This window comes from Amphiura filiformis, chromosome 4 (genome assembly GCF_039555335.1).
Source record: "Amphiura filiformis chromosome 4, Afil_fr2py, whole genome shotgun sequence".
NCBI classification, from domain to species: domain Eukaryota; kingdom Metazoa; phylum Echinodermata; class Ophiuroidea; order Amphilepidida; family Amphiuridae; genus Amphiura; species Amphiura filiformis.
In genome coordinates this window covers 14,198,652-14,224,538 of record NC_092631.1, presented here as the reverse complement: position 1 = coordinate 14,224,538, position 25,887 = coordinate 14,198,652, and the positions used below count along the sequence as shown (strand labels likewise).

General features: G+C 37.3%; 1 protein-coding gene across 1 annotated transcript; it reads right to left on the bottom strand.

The window, feature by feature from the left end:
• Nucleotides 1-1,470: 1,470 nt before the first annotated feature.
• On the bottom strand, nucleotides 1,471-25,697 carry LOC140150573 (NPC intracellular cholesterol transporter 1-like). The gene is given in 20 exon segments (XM_072172608.1): nucleotides 1,471-1,878; nucleotides 2,595-2,757; nucleotides 3,194-3,307; nucleotides 4,044-4,275; nucleotides 5,553-5,703; nucleotides 8,274-8,335; nucleotides 8,784-9,032; nucleotides 9,787-9,977; nucleotides 10,960-11,049; nucleotides 12,345-12,482; nucleotides 13,462-13,589; nucleotides 13,934-14,048; nucleotides 14,734-14,916; nucleotides 15,767-15,895; nucleotides 18,066-18,241; nucleotides 19,479-19,579; nucleotides 20,048-20,289; nucleotides 21,147-21,955; nucleotides 21,958-22,498; nucleotides 25,440-25,697. Coding segments are annotated over 20 exon segments (4,026 nt in total). The 5' UTR covers nucleotides 25,485-25,697; the 3' UTR covers nucleotides 1,471-1,711.
• Between the last annotated feature and the right edge of the window lie 190 nt (nucleotides 25,698-25,887).

Sequence of the window (25,887 nt, the reverse complement as noted above, 5' to 3'; positions counted from 1 at the left end):
CAGCCAGTTGTGCAATGGTAGATAACCTACATGGTACACTGCCGCCTAGAAGTGGTATCGCACTCACTGACCCACTACCCTGGGAGAATACACCGGGTACCCATTAAGCACTGTACTGTTGCATGTGTGCAGTACATGTATGTGTGTAACCTTTCGTGGGCACAGAGAATTTTCTGGGGCATTCAACTTTTTATTTAATAAATTTATCCTAATATTATTATTAGTTTCCTCTATTTTAAAAATAAACATTTGAAAATATGGGATATCATTTATGAACAATGCTACCTTTGTAATTTATTGGGTAGTCTTAAAAAAAAGACTGTTTGGTTTGTTTGTTTTATTAGCCTGTAGTGCTCAATAGGCAATGTGGTAGCCCTTTGCATTGATCACTATAAGGCAGCATTTTGTCATTGTGTCTGATAAATTGTGATTAACTTCTAGATTTGAGCTGGGGTGTCCCACTTCTTGGTTTATTTGCCATGGTACCCTCCTCTTGTTGTTTCTTTAACTTAATGTGAACAGCCAAAATTCTGATGTATCAAATCTCCTAGCAATTTCTCAGTTAGAAATTGGTGATCAGATTGAGAAAATACCAACATTTGGCCTTTCTGAAAGTCAGATTATTTACTGTGGTGGTTTACCATGATCAAAACTAATGGGATGATGATTGCCCTACTTTTCCTCTAACCTAGCTAAACACGCACTCCCAAGTCATCTACCCGGGGCCAGTGAGCTGCTGCATGCTGCCCAGGGTTGCTGCGTGTAGAATTTGGCTGGTTCGCAGTGTTACTGCAACAACTTGTATGGCAAATTACACTTCTGAAAAATCACCTTGTATCAGCCAAAATGTGTTTATAGATATTGAATGACCTCATTTTCTAAGTATTTTGAGGTCCTAGGAACATGTGGAAAGCAACTGCGCATGTGTTTTATCAATCAGTATCTACTGAGTTGGCAGTTGAAAATCCCATGTCACAGAGCCCCATTGAGTGAAGTTGCCGATAATGAGGTCATGAATAAGTAATGAGCAAATCTGAATGGGATTTTTGTGTGTAGATTTCAACTCCTTGGAAAAAAAGTTTATTTTGGAAGGGTTATGCACTAGAGGGTCATAGAAAGTTGAATTTATTAATGTAAGAGGGTCAAGGAACTGTTACAGACAAAATTTGATATAAGTTGTATAGCATTTATTGCAGTGTTGAGCATCTGTTAAGATTGTGTGTAGTGCGATTTCACTTCTAGGCGGCAGTGTATGATACCTAAATTGTCTTAAGAATGCAATAAATGTTAGTTGGCGTAAAGAAATCACTTAACAATAGTACTGCATTCTGCCGACAAAATACTTTGTAATACACGTAAATATAATCACATATGTACACCTACATTCGTACACACAAACACTTGCATTCAAAAAATAAAACTACTAATAAAATTGTGACACATCAAATTAAAAGGTACCTTATGGTATTGAGCTTTTATCTTTACTTGAAAGAATAAAGACCAAGTTTTAAAATGATACCTTGGTTTATAAATTTAATGTGATACTTTTGAAAATATGAATACAAGTGTTTAACATTTTTTTTCTTATTTTGTTTATATTTGGCAAGTTTATATTACCTATATCTTAATACAGGTTTGTCTAACTTAAGGGACCTTTTGATATGATGCATCACAATTGAATAGCTAATATATCTATGTACATATGCTCGAATCAAGCATAATAATAGCCCTGTATATCTCTCCTTGGAATATTAGGATCTCCATCTGTAGGCGACTGTAATGTATCTGGTTTGGACCTAATATCTGACGATTCTGAGTCTTCTATTAATGGTGCTCTATCTTGTTCTTCATATGCCTTGGCTTTATTTACTCCAGGTCCTGCCAGGTGCAAAATAAGACAAAGGTAATTGAGTTACACCTGTATTTTTTAGACATTTCAAAGGCTTTTGATACTATAGATCATAACATATTAGCCCATAAATATTGTTCAGCTTCTCAATTTGAGGTAATACTTATTTCAAAGTATCACCTCAAAGTAATAGATTTTATGGCGTACTACGCACTTTCCTACACTGAAGTGAATTGAGTTGCAATCTGTCGGTTGCATTTAAGAAGGTCAGAAGTGAATAGTACAAAGAAAAAACTTGCTATTCTTCTGCACAAAACCAGAATTTTACTCATGATTGACTGTTATGTCTATCATGTCCTCAAAGGAAGTGAGGATCAACTGAAGATGTCTATTGACCATCATGATAGATGAAACTGTCAAAAAATAAATGAGCAAATAACACAGGGGCGCTAGACTGAGCTAGTTTTAGAAGCACTCATCACCCAGTGGGTAAATTAATTCAGCGATTATGTTATTCATGAAACCAACTACAGGTAAATCAAGTAATTCTTTGCCAAGCTCGAATGTATCTGTTGCATCCATGTAGCGTATTAAATAAGCTTGTACGCAATGCAAGACACGTGCATGCTTTCTTCTGTACCACGCTATGTGCGCGTGTGTTTATCCCGGAGCTACTAGCGTTCTGATTGTTCGAACTTGGCCAAGAATTACTTAATTTACCTGTAGTGACCTAAATTAAGCTTACCTATAAAACTCAGCAATACTGGTAGAAATACAAGCCCATGCAGCGCCCCAAAGAAGACAATGCCAAGATACATTCTAAAGTAGAATACTTGGAAGAGTTGAGACTTGGAAAATGCTAAGACAATGATGCCAGTTATTTTGGTGAATGTGATGCCACTTAAAACCTGTATAGAGCAAGAATGACAGGAAGAACAATAATAATAATAAGTAACGGATTGTAGACTAAGAGCATTTGTCGATAAATGCTAGAGGTACGCTCTTTTGGTCTCCCATATGTGACAATCCAAACCCCTATTTTGAACCCTGATTACTATACCATTTTGCGCACACTTAGTTCTATTCAATTCAGTTTTATTTCATCAAATTCCATCCATACAAATAATTACAATATAAAAAAGCTTTTACAAACATCGTACAAGATGGTGAAAATGGTGAGGATGCCACTAAACGCAGAGTGTGATGTTGTACAAAAGTTAGTATTAAATAATATTTGATAAACAAAATTATACATTTGTAAGATGCACATAGCAGGACTTCGCCATCTTTTCTTGGCTTCATTGAATTATTTCATTGAATGCTTTAATACAGCAGTCTACTTACAGAGCTTCCCATGTGTGTGATTGCATCTTTGGCTCGCTCTACTCTAGTGTTTTTGGTACTGACAGCAAAGGCACGTGCTATATGGGAGCAGAATTCAACAGATATACCGACGGACTGTAAAGAAATGAAAAGCAAAAAATGTATTAGGTTTTATTTTATTATTATTGTTTAATTTTCTTTTTATATAAAAACTAAACATACCATTCACAGCTAAGAGCGGCATTTACAAGATGATAGAAATTTAATACTTTTTATGTACAAGCACTACTTTTGATACCTGCTGAATTATGCCTTGATTATGTCTTGTGATCTTATTTCCAAAGTTGGTAACCTACGGGGCAGTTACCATGTACCTGTACACAACACCTGTACATGTTTTGACCTGCCATGCCAATGAGATGCATGGAATACGGTAATCCTACTGTTCTCCGCAGAGTCCCTTTGCTATTGCCTACTTTATCGTGTAAAAACAACCAGGCCTCGTCAGGTTCATATGATACTACACGGCTTGTTCAACAAATGGTATTCCATAACATAGAACCCTACTGCCCTATTTACGCAGTACATAAGCTACATAAGCAGTACACAAGCTACACTGGCAAAAAAGGGCCAAGGAGCTCTGACAGCTCCCCCCCCCCCAACATTTGCAAAAGTGCAATTCCATTTCACGCTATAACAATTTCAAGCATCTGTACCTATTTCTAAAATGTCGCCAGTTACAAAGTTTACAGCCAACTTCACTAACCGCTAAATAGGCATATTTGTCCGTTTTCAATTTTGTAAGAGCCCAAACATTTGCAAAAGGTCAACTTTTACAAGATTTACAGACCCGTCCAATCAATAAACTCACCATGATTAGATTGACTAATGAGATAGCATTAAGCATGATCCCCCATAGGTACATAAGCCCAATAAGATCCAAGGTGATCATAGCTATGGTACCGACGATGAAGAGGGACGTGAAGAAGTCAAACGCTAACAAAACAAAGGAGATGAGGAAGATGGCTCCCAATGCAATCCCAAGATTCATCACCGAGTCCATCACTATTGTTGTGTACTGCTCATAATATACGTAGAATAAACTGAATTGGAAAGAGAACAAGTGAGAAATAATATTATACACACATTAAATAAATAAAATTCTTTTTAGGGTTAGCATATTTGTCCGATATATTCGTGTGCATCTTTCCATTGCAACAACTTTTGTGTTTTACGCCTTCTGCTGCGATTTCCAGCGTAAATGATTAGCATTGATGGGGCTTTTCTACATTTTGTTGTCCACTGCGACACACTTTTGTCACAGAAAAAAAAGGAAAAATGCAAGAAACACATCAAACTATATACTGGCCCTTATCAATTTTCTTAATTTCCCTTATCTACTGATCATGTATAACGGTGGCAGTGCTCAATATATTATGTTCACACATGCATCGGTGCATGTAACATCGCCTGTGTATGTGAAATTTCCTCTGTGCATGTACTTTTTACAGCCTTCCTTTAGCAATAAAACTTATTTTTATATGCTGGTGTGATTTTCTAAATCAACCCCTGAATGGTGGCTATTGTTGCTTTTATTTTTCGATTTCAACAGTACTTTCATTAAATGCGTAATTAGGAAAACAATTTGAACCATTATTACTTTTGATAACTCGAGCATTGACACTTTTTATTCCTATTTGCAATCTACAGTATTTTGACAAAATTATTTTATGAACGTTGCTCTTTTTTAGAGGGGTTTTTGTTTACAGTGCGGCCTGCTTTACCTAAATTTCAAGCACGAAACAGAATTATGCAAAAAATGGGCTATTCCTGTTGAAATCCATACAACCCCTATGGAAGATATGACCTTAATTTCAAATGTGGTTACCTGAATGGGTTGACTCCATCTGAAATCTACATCCCCTGTGTGGGAGATTAAGGGGGAACTACACCCCAGTGGTAAATTTGTGACTATATTTGTGCATTTTCTCAAAAATAATAACACACTGGTAACAAAAGTTATGTATATTATTGGGGCAAGGAATCCAATTACTACACTGAAATTTCAGTGACTCAAGGCAAAGCGGTTCAGTATGTATGATAGGAAATGAGGTACATCCTAGCGGTACCTTATTTCTTATCATAAATAACGAACCGCTTGTCTTGGGTCACTGAAATTGAAAGTGTAGTAATTGGATTCCTTGCCCCTATAATATACATAACTTTTGTTACCACTGTGTTATTAGTTTTGAGAAAAATGCAAAAATAGACATAAATTTATCGAGGTGTGTAGTACTTATAAGGCAATGTCTTCCATAGGGGGTGTATGGATTTCAACTGGAATAGCCCAATTAACTTCACACATTGATTTAATCTTTACCTGTATGTGAAGACATTAAATTCCTCATCAAGTTGTGATGTTCTTGTGATCATACTGGATATGTTATGGCTGACTTTACGTCCTTGCTCCAATGCTGCGATGTAATCTGAGGAATTCTTCAATACAGTGTGGTATGTCATGAAGTATGTTGCTGTGAATCAAAGGAGGAAATACATGTAGGAGATTATTAATGGTTTTGCGAAATAGAAAATATTCTGGATAATTACATTAGCTTCTTGGCATGTATCAGTAAGGGCTACAGAGATTAGGAGTCCAAACGTCAAAGAGCTTGGTACGGTGCATAAAGCTATGGTAAATCTGCTATCTTGGTAAGACTCTGAACCGGTAATCCAGCGACTGGGGTTCAATCCCCGCTAATTTTTTCTCTCTCAAAATTTTCATATGTCAGCTTGCTTGAGCCCCCAAAAGCGTCATTTAAACAGGGGTGCGAGTGCCTCTATTGAAGAAAGAGGAACTTTGTTCAAAAATGAGGAAAAAAGAGGAAAAGCACTGAAATATGCTCAAAATGGGCTGAAAATGAAATAAAAAGCTAACATTTTGCCTCAAAGAAATTGCCAAAAAAAAGAGGAATTCAGCTTAAAAGAGGCGATTTCACACCCCTGTTTAAAGCACAATTTCTCGGCCTTGCAAAGTTAATTTCCGATCCTCACATATGTTGATTGTGTCTCACATCGTCTTACGCCCTGCTGGGTTGGAACATATAGGCTGCCTCCTTCTTCATTAATTAATATTATAATTGGCTGACACAGTGAGAGAGTTACCATGTGGATTTGAGTTGAGATTGCCCGAGTGCCAACTATGAACTCGGGTAGTGAAGTGGTTTAAAAATATTCTGGACTGGTAATCCGGTGACTGGTTTAATCCCCGCGGAGTCCTCTAATTTTTTCTCTTCAAATTTTCATATCTGTTTATTCAAGCCAAAAAAAACGTCATCTTGGTTTATCATGCACAGAGACCAAAATAGTGCCAGAATACATCTGCAAAAGCCTGAAATGACAATTTGTGTGTGCTATTGGAACAATGCATTATCGTTGAATGCAAACAATCATGCACTTAAAATCAATGTTTTGTTGGATGCATGGTGAAGTAATTCTGAAGTACAAAAGTTTGCCTTCCACTAGCAACAAATAAACAAATAGGAATCCGCACTTTTTGGTTAGAATTTTTTTTCTTTAACCCCATATGAGAACTACCTGCTGATTGGCCAAAATGAATATTGTGTCCAATTTTGAACCAAACAAGAAGGGTATTAATAAGATCATCTACAAATGCAAGTTTGACCATAAATAGTTTAAGGGCAGAGTAATGGGAGAGAACACGGCCCTGTTCGAGCATCATTATTTTTTAATTGTATGTCCAAAGTATATAAAACTATACATTTTTGGAAAGGAAATGAGTCAAGGAATCCCATGGTGACGTCAGATTTGTTCAAAAATCTCTAGTTTTTGAAAAAATCACAAAAATGCACTTTTTTACCCCAATTTTTTTGTGACAACTTAAAAAATATCCGTTCGGAGTAAAAATAAATTAGTTAGTTTTTCATGGAGAAGAGACATGAACTTAGGGAAGGTTTTTTATTTTTTGAAATTGCGTCTTATTTTTGAAATATTGCAAAAACATGTGAAAAAAGCAATTTTGTCACTCTATTAAGCTAAAAATTGCACATAATGGTGTATATTTTTGTTCAAAACAAATATTTTGAAAAAATGAGAAAACCTTCCCTAGATTTTGATGTGCTCTAACGATAGTGCAAAAGGTTTACCTTTTGCTTGCATATTTTCGAGTTATCTTGTCACAAAAATCGTACAATATTGTTAAAATGAACTCTGAGAAATCGGCGTTTTAGTAAAAAATGTCAAAATTATGCACAAAACGTCCTTATATTTTAAAACAGCAAGACTTTCACGCTTGTAAAAGCTGTATCTGGTGCATGGTCTAATTATGCGTCTTTTTGCACCAATGAATCTATAATGTCTGCTTTTAGTGCGCCTAAATGCAAAATAATAAAAAAATCGAAGTGGCTTTTTCACTGCAAATTTTTTTTTTGTTTACATCACATTTGCTGCCGTTAACAACATACCGAATGCGCCTTGATTGCGTTGGGCCTACGCGCAGAGATGCGCCGCGTCCCGCGACGGGAATCGCGCGCGCAATCACAATATTTCGCATTCGCGCATTGCCGACTCATTATTTCCCGCCAATTTACGAAGCTGTCTTGAGCCATGTGACTTTTTAGAGTTGAAAAAGAGTGAAATAAATCAAGCAAAAATACAAGTAAATATTAGGAAGTTGTATTTTTATCAGTCTCAAGTGAAAGAATACATCTTAGTGTTGATAAATATCAAGAAATCTCAAATTCGGGTGTGGACGAATGTGTCTCCCCTTACTCTGGCCTTAAAGCCTAGTCATAATTGGCAATTGCAATGAGCATTTCAAGTTATCAACCAATCAGAAATGCTGTTAGATGACCAGTAGTGTCCAGGGGATTAACAAAAGACAATCATCAGGGCAGTTATATTCACTCATGAAAGTTCCTGATTAAACAAAAAAAACATCTCCAATGACCAGAAAGATAGATATTTTCTGACATAAGTGACATTGACAATGCATAAACTTTATACCGATACATGGTACTTTACACCTAAAAGAAACATAAGTATATAACAAACACATTACAATTATTTGATAAACAAGTCTTACCTCCCACTTTAGTTTTGTTTTCATTTGTAAATGTGACTGCACTTCCATATGCTGCATGGCCTCTGCAATTAAAGAAAAAAAATCAATTCCACCTATTTTAAAACGTGCTGCAAGTGATCTCCTAGGTCAAAATTTAACAGGGGGTAACGACAACAAAGCGGTTCTCGAAATTCAAGTCTCGACTACTTTCGCGACTGCCTGCTTATGCTATACACTTTGGCAACAGTGTTATTGCCAGTATGGAAAAAGTATAGACTTAATTATAATTTTCTGGAAATCTTACATTATCAATGAACGTATTCAATATAAGTCACGAAAAAAAAAAACCAGGGAAAAAACTGTTTTATAAAAATTTGAAAAGCAAAGAACTCAATGATCATACTAATAATTCCTACAAGAAGACTTTCTAATAAAATACAACCCATTTTTGGTTTGTTGCTTGTTCTTTTTATACTAAATGATACTTTTTTAGGTTTTCAAACAAAATGAGCTATGACATTGTTCTCTCACCCTTTACTGCACTGTATCCCAGGATTATCCTCCAGGAAAAACGGTAAAAATTCTTGAAATTCTTCAGGCGTTGGTCTGTCATACTTCTCTTCGGATGGCCTACAGGCTGAGCAGGAATCATTCTGGACAGTAGCCGGACAGAATTCTTGAGTATTGTTGTAGATTCGACAGCATGTAATACCACCTCCTGGGGTGGCCCAGTCAAAGAAGTCGTCTATCCATGAAGAAGCTGGATGAGCTACTCTTGTACTGGGAAAGTTAGAAAAAATAAAGTTTTCTAAATCAATATTTAAATCTGGAACTAAAAGATAAAAGTCTAGATATTTTAGGTGTGAACCTGAACCTCCCCCCTTCAGAACTGTAATTCACAAACTGTGCAGCATATGGATATTTTAATAATCACAAACACTGAACAGATCATGATGGTCACATGAGTACTTCTGGCATAACATCTGAAATTGATGTGTTTCTGACACAGAATTACAGAAGAAGAACCGGGACTCCCTATACCGCCACGTACAATCGCGACGTCAGCTATGGGGAGTTTCTGTGGGTTTTAAAATTTAAATCTTGCAGGCGGTGCTTGTGAAAGCGAACGAAAACAATTCTGTGTGTCAAATTACGCTTAGTATGCGATGTCGCACTTGCATGACAACGAATTCCTCGAGAGCATTCTCGAGAAACCGAACACCCCCAATTTTTCCTCAATGCCGGTATTAAGATTGCGGTCGAGTCCAGGTTCTCATTCTCTAATTCTGTGGTTTCTGACATAATAGTATGTTACTACTGAAAACTTTTACTGTATCAGACAGGTAGACCTGTTATCCAGCTCAATAAAAACTGCCTATACTATTATTATTCAACAGGATGCCCAAACTTGCCCTCTGATGGCCACAAGTATCCTAGGTTTTAGAGAGCATGTGTACAGGCGAGTTGTTGGCAGAACGGCAAACTGTGTTTTGCCAAAGTAAAAATGTGCTAATACTCCTCCTTGTGTACTTACTATGGAGCTAATTGTGCAGCATGATAAATCTGAGATGAAAGGGAGTCAACATTACACCCTGCCCCTCCACAAATCATGTTCTGTTCCGATTCCACAGTGTAATCATAACCGTCCCGTACCACAAAGTAAACTGGTGGTCCCACATTCAGATATGTTGACAGATTGTTGAAGTAATTGATCATGTACGAATCCTGTTGTTAAGAACAATATGATAAGAAGCACATCTTGAGAAACAAGACATTGCACACATACAATATTTTAATTTGTAACGGGCCTTTTACCTATACTGGTTCCGCTTCAAGTAAATCGCACAGAGTGTGTAGAAAGGCATTTGTAGGCACACTTGCAGCGCAACTGCGAAAAGCATAGTTGACATCACCACCAAACTTGAGGTGAACCACAGTATAGTCAAGTACCCTGTTATTACAACGTTTATCAAAACCAGTTCATTTCTTCCATAATTGGCTGCCTTAGGCACACTTATCATGGCTATAGATGCTATCAACTAAATTTATTTTAGTTTTTGCGTTTAATTTGTCATTATTGTATGATTTGATTTGGTACTTGGTATATACATACAAATACAAACTAAAATACAGTTACATTACTATTTTTACAAATTTAAATAAATTGCACATCAATATTGCATAACATGAAATATAACGAATTACAAATCAACACAAGTACTAAGGATAGCCCAAAAAGCCTTGGGAAAAGCTTATTTCCATTGGGTCCTTTACAAGCAAGAAAAAAACATAGGAACAAAATGCCATAAATGCCATATAATAACAAGAACAGAGACAACAAATTATGCACGAAGGATGCAAAAGCAGATATGTGAGATCAGCTCAAACTCTTAATGGATCCATGATCAGATAAAAACTGTTTGACAGACTGCTTGTACCCATATAGTTAAACTATAACTAAAGCATGCCATAACATCATGCTGTGCGTTTAGTATGATCCCCATCCACTGCTCTATACACTCCATCACAATTTATAATTAATCACTATTTCTATTGTATCTTATTTATAATATGTTTGATACCGGATGAAATAAAACCCGATACTGAAACTAACGTAACAACTGTGCCACATGATCATTGAAAACATCCTGTTTTATCAAGCAATGATAATTAACAGCTGTTGTTATACCATTATTATCAGACTTACCTGGGGCATAGAAAGTTTCTGGTCTAATCCCACACTGATATGAGCCATCATGGCACCACTGGTGAATGCCATCAAGGAAAACACAATGATCTGGTGGAGGGAAAAAACACAGATCAGAAAAGAATAATTGATAAGCTTATGTACTGCTATTCACTGCTAAAATCTTTCAAAACTACCGACACTACTCAACTTTTTGTAGCACAACCTTATTTCCAATGATCACAAAGATTTTCATGTTTGCATGTATTGGGCTATTCCATTTAAAGTCCACACTACCCCTGTGGAAGATTTAACTAAAGTCATCCACAGAAGGAGTATAAGTTTTGAATAGAATAGACAATTGGGTAACTTCCATTTGAAATAATCACTACAGTCGTGGAAGATATATAGGTAAAGCCATAATACAGGGGGAGTACGGGTTTCAAAATGATTAACTCTGACCAATTACACTTGAATAACATACTCCCCCTGTGGAAGATATTTGCAAAATCTTCAACAGGGGGAGTGTGGATTTCAACTGGAATAGCCATGCATTTATTGTCATACAGATCTAAAAGTAAACATTTCATGTTGAGTTGAACACAAGATTCTCACATTCTGTTCAAATATTGTATTTTTCAAACCAAATGCACAAGTCAAACTATGTACACTCTCATTCATCACGATATGTTGAAATTTAGATTTAATTAAAATCTGGTCTACCAGACATACTATTTCTGATGGACGAACCAACCTTCACATTCACTTGATCATTCATGGCGGCCATTGCCCTAACACATGTCACAGACAGGTGCTTTCTTGTAAATAAATTAGCCGGCACTAAATTTGTGCTGGTGACAATCCTGCATTTACTGCAAGACGCACATTTTGCATAATAAACACCTTGCATTATTCCCCCAAAAACTTCAAAATCACATAAGTGTATGAATTTGAAAATCAGAGAATAATTTTGCATATCTGACATGCAGTAAGACTACAGAATTGGAACAAAACTGAACTAATAACATCGAAATCTGACAATGCATAGAGTGCAACCCACGCTTTAGAAAGCGTGGGTCACGAATTTCCCGAATCTTAGAAAATGTGTGGGTTTGAGTTGTATCGCTTTTATGTGTGTTATGGTAAAATGCGTTCATGAAAAATAAAATGTGTGCCGATCGCTAGCTGGATGAATAAAATATCAAGCTGCCTATTTACCACCCTCTATAGCTTCACATGTTGACACACCGTCCATGGATTTTAGTACTTATATAATTTCTGAAAATGAAAAGGGTGGGTTATGGCTTTTCAGTATAAAGGGTGTTTTCATATAAAGCGTATGTTAAAAATAAGAAGGGTGGGTTAAAATCACACTTCACATTATGCAATGAGTTTTGTAGACTTACAGTAAAAATCCTGAAAGGTAACCACATAATAGCTGGAGCATAAAATTTCTCAAATAATTGGTACAGTATGCCTGGTTTCTTGTCCTGTTGCCCTGCTTTCTTGTCACTAATGCAGCACATCACATCATAACGATTGCTCTGTAAATAAACGATCAAAACAAAATCATAATTGATTGAAGAAAAAAGATCATTGAAAGATACTATGGTTAATATTTGAACCATCACTTTTAGAGGAGAACCAGACTTTCTATACTGCCACATACAATAGCGCCATCATCCATGGGGAGAAAATTGGGGGTATTCGGGTTCTTGTCGATGGTGTGAGAAGACGAATGAAAACAATTCTGCATCACATCGAAATGTCTTGGAATTGCATGCAGGTTGCATCAAGTGCGTCTCTCAAATGCACCCATCATCCATGTCGCCCTTGCATGACAATGATTGCCTCGAGCACATTCAGAGGGAAACCGAACACCCCCAATTTTTGCTCCATGCCTGTATCAAGATGGCAGTCGAGTCCTGTTTCTCCTCTAATTCTGTGGCAGACATAGATCTACCCTTGAATTGAACATTATTAAGTTTTGAATATTCTAGGCGAGTTCAGTATCACTCTCATAAGTAAGTTTAGGAGAACTAAAAATCAAAGCCTAACCCCCACCACCATGCTTAGAATACCTGTGCCATGCTAGCAATCGCAGTGATCGAGAGACAAATCGGTGGTGAATGGTGATAAAATATTAGCGATTCTGCAAACGCTACCGCCCATCAGTCATTTCTAGCACCATGAATTGTTTTGCTTCCAAGTTGATTTTGAGTTCAACTAGTAGCAATTTGATACTAGGCATACTATCAAATTCTGATATACAGGCAAGATGTTTTCCCGATTGAGTGATCGGGTGTGAACGCACATTATGTCACTCAAAAAACTCCCCTCGCTGTGACTTCTGGCCTCATTTGACCTTTTGGCTTTCTCCTCCATATTTCGTTTGTTAATCATGATGTTATATTTTGGGACTTTTCATACAAGAATTATGCAAATAAATGTAATCTTGAATACTAATATGAGATGACCTTTACCCATCTATTTATGGGGCTCAGTTTGCTTAATTGGGCTTACCTCCTGTCTGGCAGAATCCAGTGTGAGTACGGCTACAAAACATGAGATCTGTAGTAAGAAATCTATGAAGACCGCAGTAGCTGCATATAAGGAAAATGCCTTCACAGCAGGCATGTTGGATAAAGCACCTAAAACACACAAGAAATAACAACAAAATAAACTTACATATTTTTACAAAACCATTTCAACATATTATAGAGTGTTTTCATTAAAGGACAATGTTCCAATATCACCACATACGGACAGGGGTCAAAACACACAGGGCTACAGGGCAATTAGCCCCACATTTCACAATACAGCCCATATGGCAAAATGTTTGTCAAAGTAAAATGTACACACGATATCTACTTTTGGTAAAATCCGTTAAAAATAGCCCTCATAATCAAAAATGTACTTTGAGCCCTGAATGCAGACACTGCATTATTACTTGAATGGGGTAGAATATAAATACATGTAAATTGGTTAGTCTTACCAAGAAAGAAGGCCACCGATTCTGAGAGACTGGTTAACAGCATACTGGGAGCAACATCACCTAGAACTCTGCCAACGTGTTGGGCACGGTTCTCATACGGTAATCTCCTGTCACGCTACAGGTGGAAAAACAACCAGCGAGTAAAAAATTAGTACATACATCATGTCTGAAAAAAACTGAATGCAAGGAACAAACACTTGCAACTTGTTAAGAAATGCAAGAACAATGACATAGAGGACTCTTTACAACAGCACAACTCTTACATTGCATATATTTTTCTGCCTAGGGTGGTTGCATACCTCTTAAGCACTACCAGTTTTTGGTGATTTTTCTTTGATATGAGCCTGAAGTTTTTTTTTGCAAAATTAGTGCACTCCCAATTTTTTTATAATGAAAATTACTAAATGCACTGAAGACCTGTTTTCCCCTTCACTTTTTACTTTTTAAAGTATGGATGACATACCCAAGAATTTTCATAAAAGCAGCTGTTACTAAATTAACAGTCAGGTTCACCGAAAGGTTTTACAGAATTGAACACTGCATGATACCAAAAAAATCTGAAACAGTCAAGTCGATATTACACCCTGCTACATTATGCTGACAATCTGCTATCTCATAGCAGGAAATTAACATAGCCTTAAAAATGCCAAGAAAAACAAAGAATTGCAATTCGTAGTTGGGCAGGAAAAACCTCCTATGTTCTTGTGGCCCCTGAACATGTTTAAAACTGCCAGCAGGTTACATAAGAGGTTTTGCTTAAGAGGATTTTCCTGCCCAACAAAAAATTAATTTTCTCTTACCTGGTATCTTTGTACCAAGATGAAGATATTATCAACACCGACAGCCAGGACTAAGAAAGGCACCACTTCAATGACAATGAGTGTGGCTGGTACTTTCAAATATGCCATGATACCAATTGAGCTGGACACAGATAAGAGCACGATGATGACGCCCGCTAGGCCTAGAGTCACATGGGAATCGATCTGTAATGAGAAAAACAAAACAAATGTTAGTGTAAGAGTGTGTTGGGGTGTGGGGGTGAGTGCGCAAACGGAAGAGACAGAGAGAGAAGATGAAATAGAAACAGAGAATTAAATGCAAAATCTACAATCTAAAAACTTAAATCAGAATAACAACTGAATGAATACAATGTGCCATTTCAGATGCACAAGTGAATTGTACTCGTCTGCTGCGTCCAGTAGCCTTCCTGGCGCCTTGTCAAGGATGCATTCCGGGATGCATGCATTCTGACTAAAGAGCACCTATGGTGCAGCTTTAGTCTGCTTTACTCAGCACAGATCAAATTTTGAACTTCATTGCCACCAGGTAAGTCAGGGGTGTGAGAGGCCACAGAAAAAAAAAGAGGAAAATTACAAACAAAACAAAAACGTTGAAAAAAAGTGTAAAATCAGGGTAAAAACACCAAATATGGGCTGAAAATGTAAATGTACATTTTGGCAACTAAAAAAGAGTTAATCAGCTGAAAAGAGGAATTCTCACACCCCTGGGTAGTAGGATGATAAAATGAGAGGTTAATCAGTTGGCAATAGTGCTGGTACCGGCAAGTATTTTCATTGTCGACAATCGACAAAATTAAAAAGCTGACAGGCCTAATTAATAACCCCCAAAATCGTCCCACAAACCTGGCAAATTTTGCGACGATCCGGGTGCAAAATTCGGCAACCTACACGACGGCACAATACGCTGCAGGAATACCATCTTGTTCCAAAAACCTGATCAGTTGAGCTGATCTAACTTTATAAACAGAGACTGAAAAACAAGTTTTCTATTCTAAGTAAGTGTAAAAACACAGTGCCTCTTCATGTTACTTACCAGTAGCCTATCGCAGCTGCCAAACTGCCCCAGAGCAATGGTGACGTACCCAAACATAAGTAAATAGCTGACAGCTATGGTGAAAATATCAGAGGAACTCTCACGGTTGATTTCATCTTGGACTGATCTCTGCAATGATACAACAAAGGATAACTTTGTTATTTTGGGTAAAATGAATTTATTTTAAAGGTATAATAAAGAAGCTTTTGATTTGATTTGTGCAGGTTTTGACAACCCTGGATAACCCAAGAAAGCCTCTATTGAAGCTTATTTCCATTGGGGTCCATTTGAACATTGGACGGGTTGGGAACAGCCAGGGGTTAACACCCTACTCTTTTCTAAACTGGCTGCAAAAACATGTACAGGTATGGCTCTCTGCACATGGGACGGACGGCTTAACGTCCCCTCCGAAGGATTTGAGTACTTTCATGATTCATTTACCCAATTCTAAATGAACCATGGGGAGAGTGGAAGTCTGAATTTAATCTACAGAAGTTGCCAATTAATTTCAGACTTTTTTTTTCCAATTCAATATCCCAGCAAATCGCCACCGCTGGGAATTGAACCCGGGACCTCATGCACTGAAGGCAAGTACCCTAACCATTGCGCCACGCTCTCCCTCCATTGATCTTTATGAATATGCGAGAACTCACCGTATACAATACACGGGGACTTTTGACTGGTGATACGCTCTCGGTTTTCTCTCTCCTCTGTGGGTAAAACCAAAGAGTACTGACTCCGCCATGTATATGTGAAGATCATGGAAGGTGAAATAGTGTACCTCCGGATTAATTCACTATGCACACGACAAGCTTTGATTCAAACTGTGTGGTTTATTATGTTCTGTATGTAACACATTGTGCAAACTATTGTTCAATTTCAGGATTTTGCAAACAAAAAAAACGCTGGAAGTACAATATATGAGTGAAAAAACAATATGGCAGATTCTCCATAGCATTACACATGGGGTAATATTGAGTAGGTACTCTTTGGGTATTTATCTCTTTGTTCTTCTTTCCACAGATAATGAATTCATTAGTTCCTCCTTTTTTTGCATTATAACTTTTCCCTAAACGATGATTTTTTCACATTCCGCAACAAAAGCAGTATTGCACACGTTACACTATATCATACAGGTTATTGGGCCATCAGAATGCCACAATATTATTTGGAATTCAGCCACGAAAATGACAAAACATCACCAGATCAAGGCCGTGTTTTGCAACACTCTACTACATGTATGTGGTCAATCTTGGCCCACTGATATTGTTTACTTAGATAATCAATACTAGCCCACTTATCTTGTTTACTTAGCTTATCACTGAACTGACAATGTGTGTTATCTCAAAAATAGCTAAGAAAACAATCAGTCATCCCCTTTTATCAGAACATGTGACACTTCCTAGGACAAGTTCAGTCGTCCTATTACATACATACAACCATGACAATACATGTTACGTAGTTGTTCTTTCCACAAAGAACTACTACCGTGTCAAGACTCTAGTCCACATAAGAATGTGTACACAAATAGATGCGGTAACTGGAAATTTCATTTCAAATATAGGACAATTTCTGTTTAATCAATTTTAAAAAGTGACATCCACTGATCTATATGAAGTTTTAATTTTAAAAAGATTAAATCCTGCTGATTAATGCTCTGCATTCTTGCCATAGGCTTCAACATAAAAAGTCTGAAGTTTTGAGATATTTCCTCAAAATATTAGAGAAGCTAACTTCAGAACTACTGAACCAATAGGCTTATTTGTACTCATTTTAATACATTTTTCATGCTGATTCCAAATATGGTCATGAAAATTTACAAATTTGAAACTTGTCGTCTACAGTTGACACCTGTGTGGAGAGTGTTAACCATTTTGAAGGAAAGAATACTTGTGAACACCTCATTAATTACATGTTAGGCTTTGGCAGTATTTCAGGATGAAGTTGTGGTCCCTGTACATAGGGATGAAATCAGATAATGTAAAGCGTCAATTTTTTGCGGTATTAACTTTTACACAATGAGTATTTGGAGCAGTTTTGCAAAGTAACATTCAATCGTGGGTTGAATCACCCATAAATAACATCAACTTTTAAACAATATTAGGCTATTCCAGTTGAAATCCATACATCCCCTATGAATGACATAACCTTCATCTCCCACACACAGGGTGTAAACTTCAATTGGAGTTACCAAATTAGGTAACCCCATTTGAAATTCACACTCCCTATGTGGAAGATTAAGGTCATGTCTTCCATAGGGATGCATGGATGTCAACTGGTACATGTAATATTACATTACCTCTGCTTGGTAGGCAATGGTGAGATTAGGGTTGCTGTAGTTTTGGATGAATTCTAGAAATCCTTTCTCCCAGACGGTAGCTCTTTCCAGCGCAGCTGCGTTTTCTTTATCATCTTTCTTGTAATTGTTGACGGGGAAAGTGATGATTAGGCTGGTGGCATTGTTGTAATTCTCACCTAAGAAGGTTAAAATAGAATGTGTGAAAATGTAAAAGATGTTATGAAATCATCTAATTGATTCTAGCGATCACCCCCAAGCTAACCCAAGATATCACCTTTACATCTAGTTGGGATTTGTCATGTGTTACGAATCAAAAGTAAGTGCATTTATTGAAATATTGCAAAGTAAAAAAAAAAACCAGTATATATTAGTAAATAACATAGCAGATGCTGTTCTTTTACTAATTTTTCTTTAAAATAAATATATTCCAAAAGTAAAACCTCAGGATCTATAAATAACATAGATAACATAGTCAATACTGTGCTTATATTTGGAGGGCACATACTGCATGGGCAATTCCAGTTGAAATCCATACACCCCCTATGGAAGACACATGGAGTGTGTATTTCAAATGAGTTTACCCGAATGGGCGACTCAATTTGAAGGTCATGTCTTCCACAGGGGGTGTATGGATTTCAACTGGAATAGACCACCATCTGCTCATGTTTTGAATCTGTCTGACTCTAAAGTAAAAGACTCCCATTTAGAACTAACAAAGCAGCTATTTTGATCATTTTATTATATTTTATCATAACAACACTTTCAGTTTTAGTTTCCGTTTCTCCTACTGATTATTTTCTATATTGGTCTGCTAGTCCCATTGATTATTGTAAAAGTGAAAATTTGCGCGAAATTATTTTCGCGCTTTTCAAGCAGCTACCGCAAAACTAATAATGCGTGAAATGTGTATAGGTCAATGAAATCCTGGATATAAAAACAAGGGAAACAGTTCATAGTTGGCAAAGCACAAAAAATTAATCCCACAAAAATTTCCACATTTACAGTGGCTTGACAATGCCTGTGAAACGTGATTAACCCTGCATTGTGGAGATATGCCTAGGCATTTTTTATTTCCCTTTCCTGAAAGCAAATTCTTTCTTTTGATAGGCTAGATGTAATGTCTTCGGCTACAGAAACCAAAATCAATACAATATATGATGGGCTATTACAGAAAATCCATACACCCCCTATGGAAGACATGACCTTAATCTCCCACACAGGGGTGTAGATTTCAAATGCAGTCACCCATTTAGTCATCCCATTTGAAATTCACACCCCCTGTGGGAGACTAAGGTCATATCTTTCATAGGGGGTGTAAGGATTTCAACCGGAATAGCGCAATGGAGATTGTCAGCAGGACATGAGGTTCGATAAAGAAAAGAAGATAAAACGACCCTTTGCATGTCTACATACCATCATAATCTCCAAGTGCAGTCCAAGGAAAAACAGGGCCCCCATAAGTAGCCAGGCAAGGCATATGTAATGCTGTAGTGTCATCTATGGCGGAGGAAGCACTGTGAAATAAAAGTAATAAATGGTGGAAATTAATTAGGATGGAAAACCCCACAACCTTGCAATCATGAGGCCAATGTTCTAGTTACTAGTACTGCGCCACACGACCCACTGCAGTGGATATTGGATAATTCATTCTCATTTCTGTATTCATTCCCACAGGGTTCCCGCACCTTGAAGCCTTTAAAATTCAAGGACTTTCAAGGTCCTAAAGCATGATTTTCAAGGACTTACCACAACACAAAAATCATGATGTGGCCCTCTATGCACCACGTATTCACGAAAGTGACAGCTCCTCTCCACTCCCCAAATTTTGTAAAAATCATAATTTAGGCAAAATTCCAATTTTCCCAGGACTTTTCCAGGACTTTCAAGGCTTTAAAAAGGTGTTTTCAAATTCAATGACTTTCAAGGACCATGGGTAGTACCCATTGGGTACCCTGACTTAAGTATAGGAGAGATTTACTTACCCAACACATGCCATAAGATGATCGTGATAATCAGCTGCAACAAATAACCCAGTCTCTGGATCCATTGCTTCCTTGTCCAGATTCTCATGACTATTCTGCCAATAGTTTAGCACGCTCTCGATAGTGCAGTTCTTGTTGTCCGGTGCCAGGGGAGCATAGCATATATCGGACAATTTGATATTACGTTGCTCCTTGTCGTACCAAACCTTCAAGTCTTCAATATCTGTCTGCAAGTCAAGTACCTGCAGAGATATGGGTTTTTATAAGTGAATATATGAGCAAAGTTGAGTAATTTCACTACTTTTATCATTCAGGCCATGAAAATATCACCACAGATATTAACCAGCAAGCCCTTAATGATCGGAAAACATATTTCCCACTCATGCTAGTGCATCCAGAAACTTATTAGGGTATAGGACTATTATAGGATCTTACAAAATCTTTGATGAATTTTTCTATTTGATAATATCATATCACCTACCGTATTCGTTCCATTAACCGCCTATGCCCCTATAAGCACCCACCCAGTGGCTTTAAAACAAACAAACTGTGATATTAGTTCTACCCATGCAAATTTGGATCATGGTCCAAAACATATCCTGGCACATTGATGATGATGGATGAATATTTTGGCTATACAATTATGTAAACAATGTAAAAAATAAGCGCCCACCCAAAATGACTTTGTTACGCGCGCACCCAAAATGACTTTGTTGTTAAGCCCCTGGGAGGTTATAATGGAACGAATATGGTACATATCGCTGTCGTAGTGCGCGTTAGCTCCAAGCCTGGGCTCATACACCTGTTCCGAATTTTGATGCCATAGGCTTTGTGTTGTGATTATTTCGATCAGTGGTTCGTAACAAAGAAAGCATGATCCAGTTGACCTAGCAACAGTCATATATTCTAACATGCACTACGACATTGCATTGCAGGAGACACTGGTATATGTAGCATTTGCAAATTATACGATTCACATTGTTTAAAACTTCTATGTCATTGGTTTCTTGAATGACAAAATACAACAATCATGCTTCATGTACAAAATAAAACTCAAATGATTATTGGTAGATCATCTTTGATTCTGTTTACTATTTACCTGGTGAAGGATATCTTTGCCGAGAACTGGTCCAAACGGGATTATCTTTTGGAAAGGATACGTCTCATAATCTGTCACATTGAAGGTCGGTGCAGTGATAATCAGCATCTCCGTTCGATAGAATGGCCCAAAGCTGCTGTCAAAGTAGTTCTTCTCCAGACGAGATCTGCTTGCCGGTGGTGACCACAATTCTACCGGGTCTGTTGTGACCTCTAGGAACATTATACCAACGCTGAAACATGTGACTACTACAATAGTAATAAGAATCACAATAATTGGATGACCGGCGCAAAGAGTGCCCCATTTCTGGAAGAACAAGCTTAAGTAGCGATGAATTGTTTCACCGAGCCTTTCGCGGCAGCCGATATCCGATTCTTTGATGTCGGGATGATGAATTTGAATTTCTTCACCGTCACTATTGACTGAGTCTTCATTGTCGCTGTTGACCGAGGGATTTTCGGATGTAACAAGTGCCTTTCTTTTACAGGAGAACAAAGCATTTCGGTAGCAGATGCAAAGCCACACGAAGAAAAACAGAAGAAAGACAAGGTACGAGATCATGACGTAGAATGTGACACAATCGATGTTGTATACGTAGCAATGATATGCTGGTGGTGGTGGAGGCGGAGCGGGCGGGCAAGATGCCACACAATCTTGACAGCTACATGGGGCAGTCAGATTACCAATACCTTCGCTGCAAGGATAGATAGACATATTCATTGCAATCATTGGGGCCGGAACTGGGTTCGTTTTGTTTACAATCGTGAAGTCAATCTGAAACGGAGTCTGACCGCTTGCTTTATCCCCATGAATCCCAACCAGCGTTCCGCCGAACAATGATCGGCACCGTATGCTCCGCAAAACAAAGACATCACTTTACTGTTTGAACTGGGAAACTGGACATCTTTGCACGAGTTATACATTCCCTCTGCAAACTGCTTTGTAAGGTAGTATTTGATCTCTGTAATTTTTGTTGTGTTTGTATCATCATCTTTTGCTATCTTTGTTGCATTCACAAATTGGCTGTTACCAGGGTCACAGGTCATTTCACAATAGTTCTCTAAAAAGTTTCGATAGCAGGATGGACATCTGCTCAGCAGCTGGTTTGCTTGACCGGTTTGATTGGCAAAGGTTTTGAGCTGGTTGGTATCACAGCATGTGTAGGTACCATTTGCACCACCCAAAAGCCAAGGGCAGTGGTCTTCCAGTATTTTCAGTCCTTCGGGGTCTATCAGCTGTTTGGCTGGGCCATTGTACAGGCAATTTTGAGGTTTGGGTGGGTTGGAATCATCATGTCCACATTGTCCATACCATATGCACGTTCCATCTTTGTGTATATAGTCTGCTAAGACCTGTGTAAAAAAAAAAGTCATAATTATGTAAGTGATAAGATTATCACATCATATCATATCATATCTATTGATATGGTACCAGTACTGTAAAAGTAGAAATTTTCGTGAGGTTTTTATTTTTTCGCGAGCGGACATTAAATCGTGAAAATAAAAACTTGCGAAAATAACCTTTTGCATTAGGTTTGTATTGTATCAATATCAAAACCGTGAAATTTAATTCTCGCGCAATTGACAAAATCTTCAAAATCGCTAAAATATCTTCTCGCGAAAATATTGACTTTTACAGTATTTCAATTCTCAATTTATGAGATTACATGATTGAGTGACAATCTCAGACCCAATATGCCATCAGTACTTGTATGAGAACTGAGTCTACATTGTACATGTAGTGTGTTTATCAAAACAAAATAGTATTTAATGGTTGTAATCAGTATATAACTACGGTATTGTCAGATTGTGTCATCGCGGATATCCGGTTACACACAGCCAATACACTGTATTGGCTGTGTAGTAAGCAAATACGAAACAAGTCCCCGTGCTGGCGTGAATTCAGAGCTCAGAGTATGATTTTAGCCTAAGCCTAATATCCAACTTATCTTTCCAACATTATTGTGCACATGATGCATAAGCAGTATTCATTGACGGGACTGAACCAATGGCTGTGCAGTAATTTCTATGTTTGTACAAATTTGTGCAAAAGATAACCAACGGGGTTGGGGATCACATTTTTAACTGTCAATTAATGTTTTAGAGTTGCGGACACTATTTCATCGAATGAGGACCGGACGCTAAGACCAAGGAACATAAGTATTTGAAATCTGCACTTGGTGCTTGTGGATATCGCAAAGTGCTTCATAAGTCAAACCCGCCAACAAAGGACAACGCTTCACATATATTATTTATTTATTTTTTCTTTCTTTATTGAGGTCTACCTTTAAAAGCATGTCAGATGAAAATAAAAATAAAAATGACCATCATGCGTGCGGTAGATTTTTCGCATTTTGCCGATACCCGTGGTATTGTTCATGTTGTAATACCATTAGAACAGGAGCAGAAGCGGAAGCGATCGGAGCTTTGTAAGGACGGGGTCGCTGATGTCTTGTGGACAACAAATTATTTTGATGACGCGTGAGATTTTACTCATCTCCCAGCATTTTGCGTGAGATTTACTATCTACATGTAGGAGTGAGATTATACTACCTTGGCGTGAGAAAGTGACCCAATGCGTGAGACTCAGGGAGGGACAACAAATTATTTTGATGATGCGTGAGATTTTACTCCTTTCCCAGCGTTTTGCGTGAGATTTACTACCTATAGTGAGATTATACTACCTTGGCGTGAGACCGTGAGAAAGTGACCCAATGCATGAGACTCACGGCCAATGCGTGAGAGTTCACAGCCCTGCTTTTTAGTATTTATTTCAGTAAGATATGCCCTCGAAAAATCATCATTTTGGTCAAAAATGGGTCAAAAGGGCATTTTGGGAAAAAAGTCAATTTTGACTCAAAATTCATCTTCTGACAAAACGGAAACATGGTTTGACAAAAACTTTCACCCTTTTCACATAACAATTCCAGTTCACTTATTTCCTGGGATAAGGCCAAGGAAAGTCGATTTTGAGTTTCCCGTCACCCGCCCTCACTTCATTTTCTGACCCTCACTTGAATTCATTATTGTGATTTTCCAAAAAATACAGATAAAAACTGGTTAATATTGCCAAAAAAATTATCCCTTTATTTTTTGTGGAAAAATCCAAATCAAAACATGCATTTTGCTGTCAACCTTGCAGACTCTTTTTATATACTTTTGAATCTCATTCAAATGGGCTAAACATCCATCTTCAAGTGAGTGAGCGGCAAATAACAACACATTTTACATGCGTGTTGGTCATAATAATGAAAGGCAGAAAAATAATGAATAATGAATGAATAATGAAAAAGTTACCTCACTTATTTTCAGAAATTATGTGACGGGAAACTCAAAATTGACTGTGTTAGGGGCCTAATGCACTTTTTTGTTATCGCTTGGTAAAAATCATGGTTTTGGGCTAAAATGGCTGGAAAATGGCAAAATGTGACCAAAATTAGCACAAAAATCACATTTTTACCACTTTAAAATTTGAATTTTCATATACAAAAATTTCACAGATGTGTTGAAAATGATAAAATACATAATATTCAACAAAAATTAGGTTAAATTACAATGAAAACAAAAAATTGACGGGGGGGCACAAAAATTATCAAGTCCCCATGCACACCTTATGGCAGTTAAACTAAGTTAAAGTCTTATCAGAAAATATGGCCTAATGTTCCGACAGTAATTTCATCATAACTTCACTTAGCAATAAAGTAGAAGATTTTGGTGTCAAATTGTTTCTGAGAAGTTCTCTCTTCCAATAAACAACAATTCAGGTTAATAGAATCAATTTGAAAATTGACATTTTTATGCCTGCGCCTGTCCCTACATGGATCGAATCCATGGGTTCCTCATCTGAGGGCCGATCTGAGGGCTGATGACACACATTCGATGGGTGTAGCCTGTCCCTAAAGTCTTATTCAGATTTCATTTGACAGCTTAACCATCGCGTATACGCGCGACGTCAAGCGTGTGCATTGGACCTTGTGCAAATAATACGCGCTGGACGGCTAGCAGTACGCTTAATTTGTAAAAGGGAATCTGAATAAGACTTTATCTATAAATTCTAACTAAGCTTCACCGCTAAGTAAAAACAGGAATATTAATTATGGCCAGCAGAGACTGAGTTCTAGGGTTATTATAAATGTAATCATGAAGTTGTGAAATACCAAAAATCAGTACTAACATTATAACAATTGTCTTGATAACATCTGACATGAAAATATTTGAATTGAATGATAAAAAATTGAAAATGATATAACTTTAGTTTTACATCAATATGTTTACATGATCATTCATGACTTACCTGTACGGCACAGATGGCCAAAAGAAAAACAAATCTACGCAGCATAATGTTCAGAGTTTCACCATTACAATGGAGTGAAATGAGATATGATTTATTGCTCACGAACTGTACTATGATAACACCCAATCTTTCCCAAATTACTAAATAAACAATTTGATTTTACGTCGGAGGAAATCGGTCAGCAACTGCACTCAAACATGACAAATTTATTCTGCAACACAGAGTAAGTATTTCTAGATCAAGGCAGATTATTACACAAATATTTTTCCCACATGGCTTTTAAAAATAAAAACTCAAGTTGACTTGTCTTTTCAATTATGACTTTAATTGGTAAATCGTTACGTAACCCTGATGAACAAAAAATACGGTGATGTACTTCTATTATAATCCTTCATTATTGTAACAAAATTGGCTAAATTTTATGTATTTTAGAAATTGGCATCTTCTC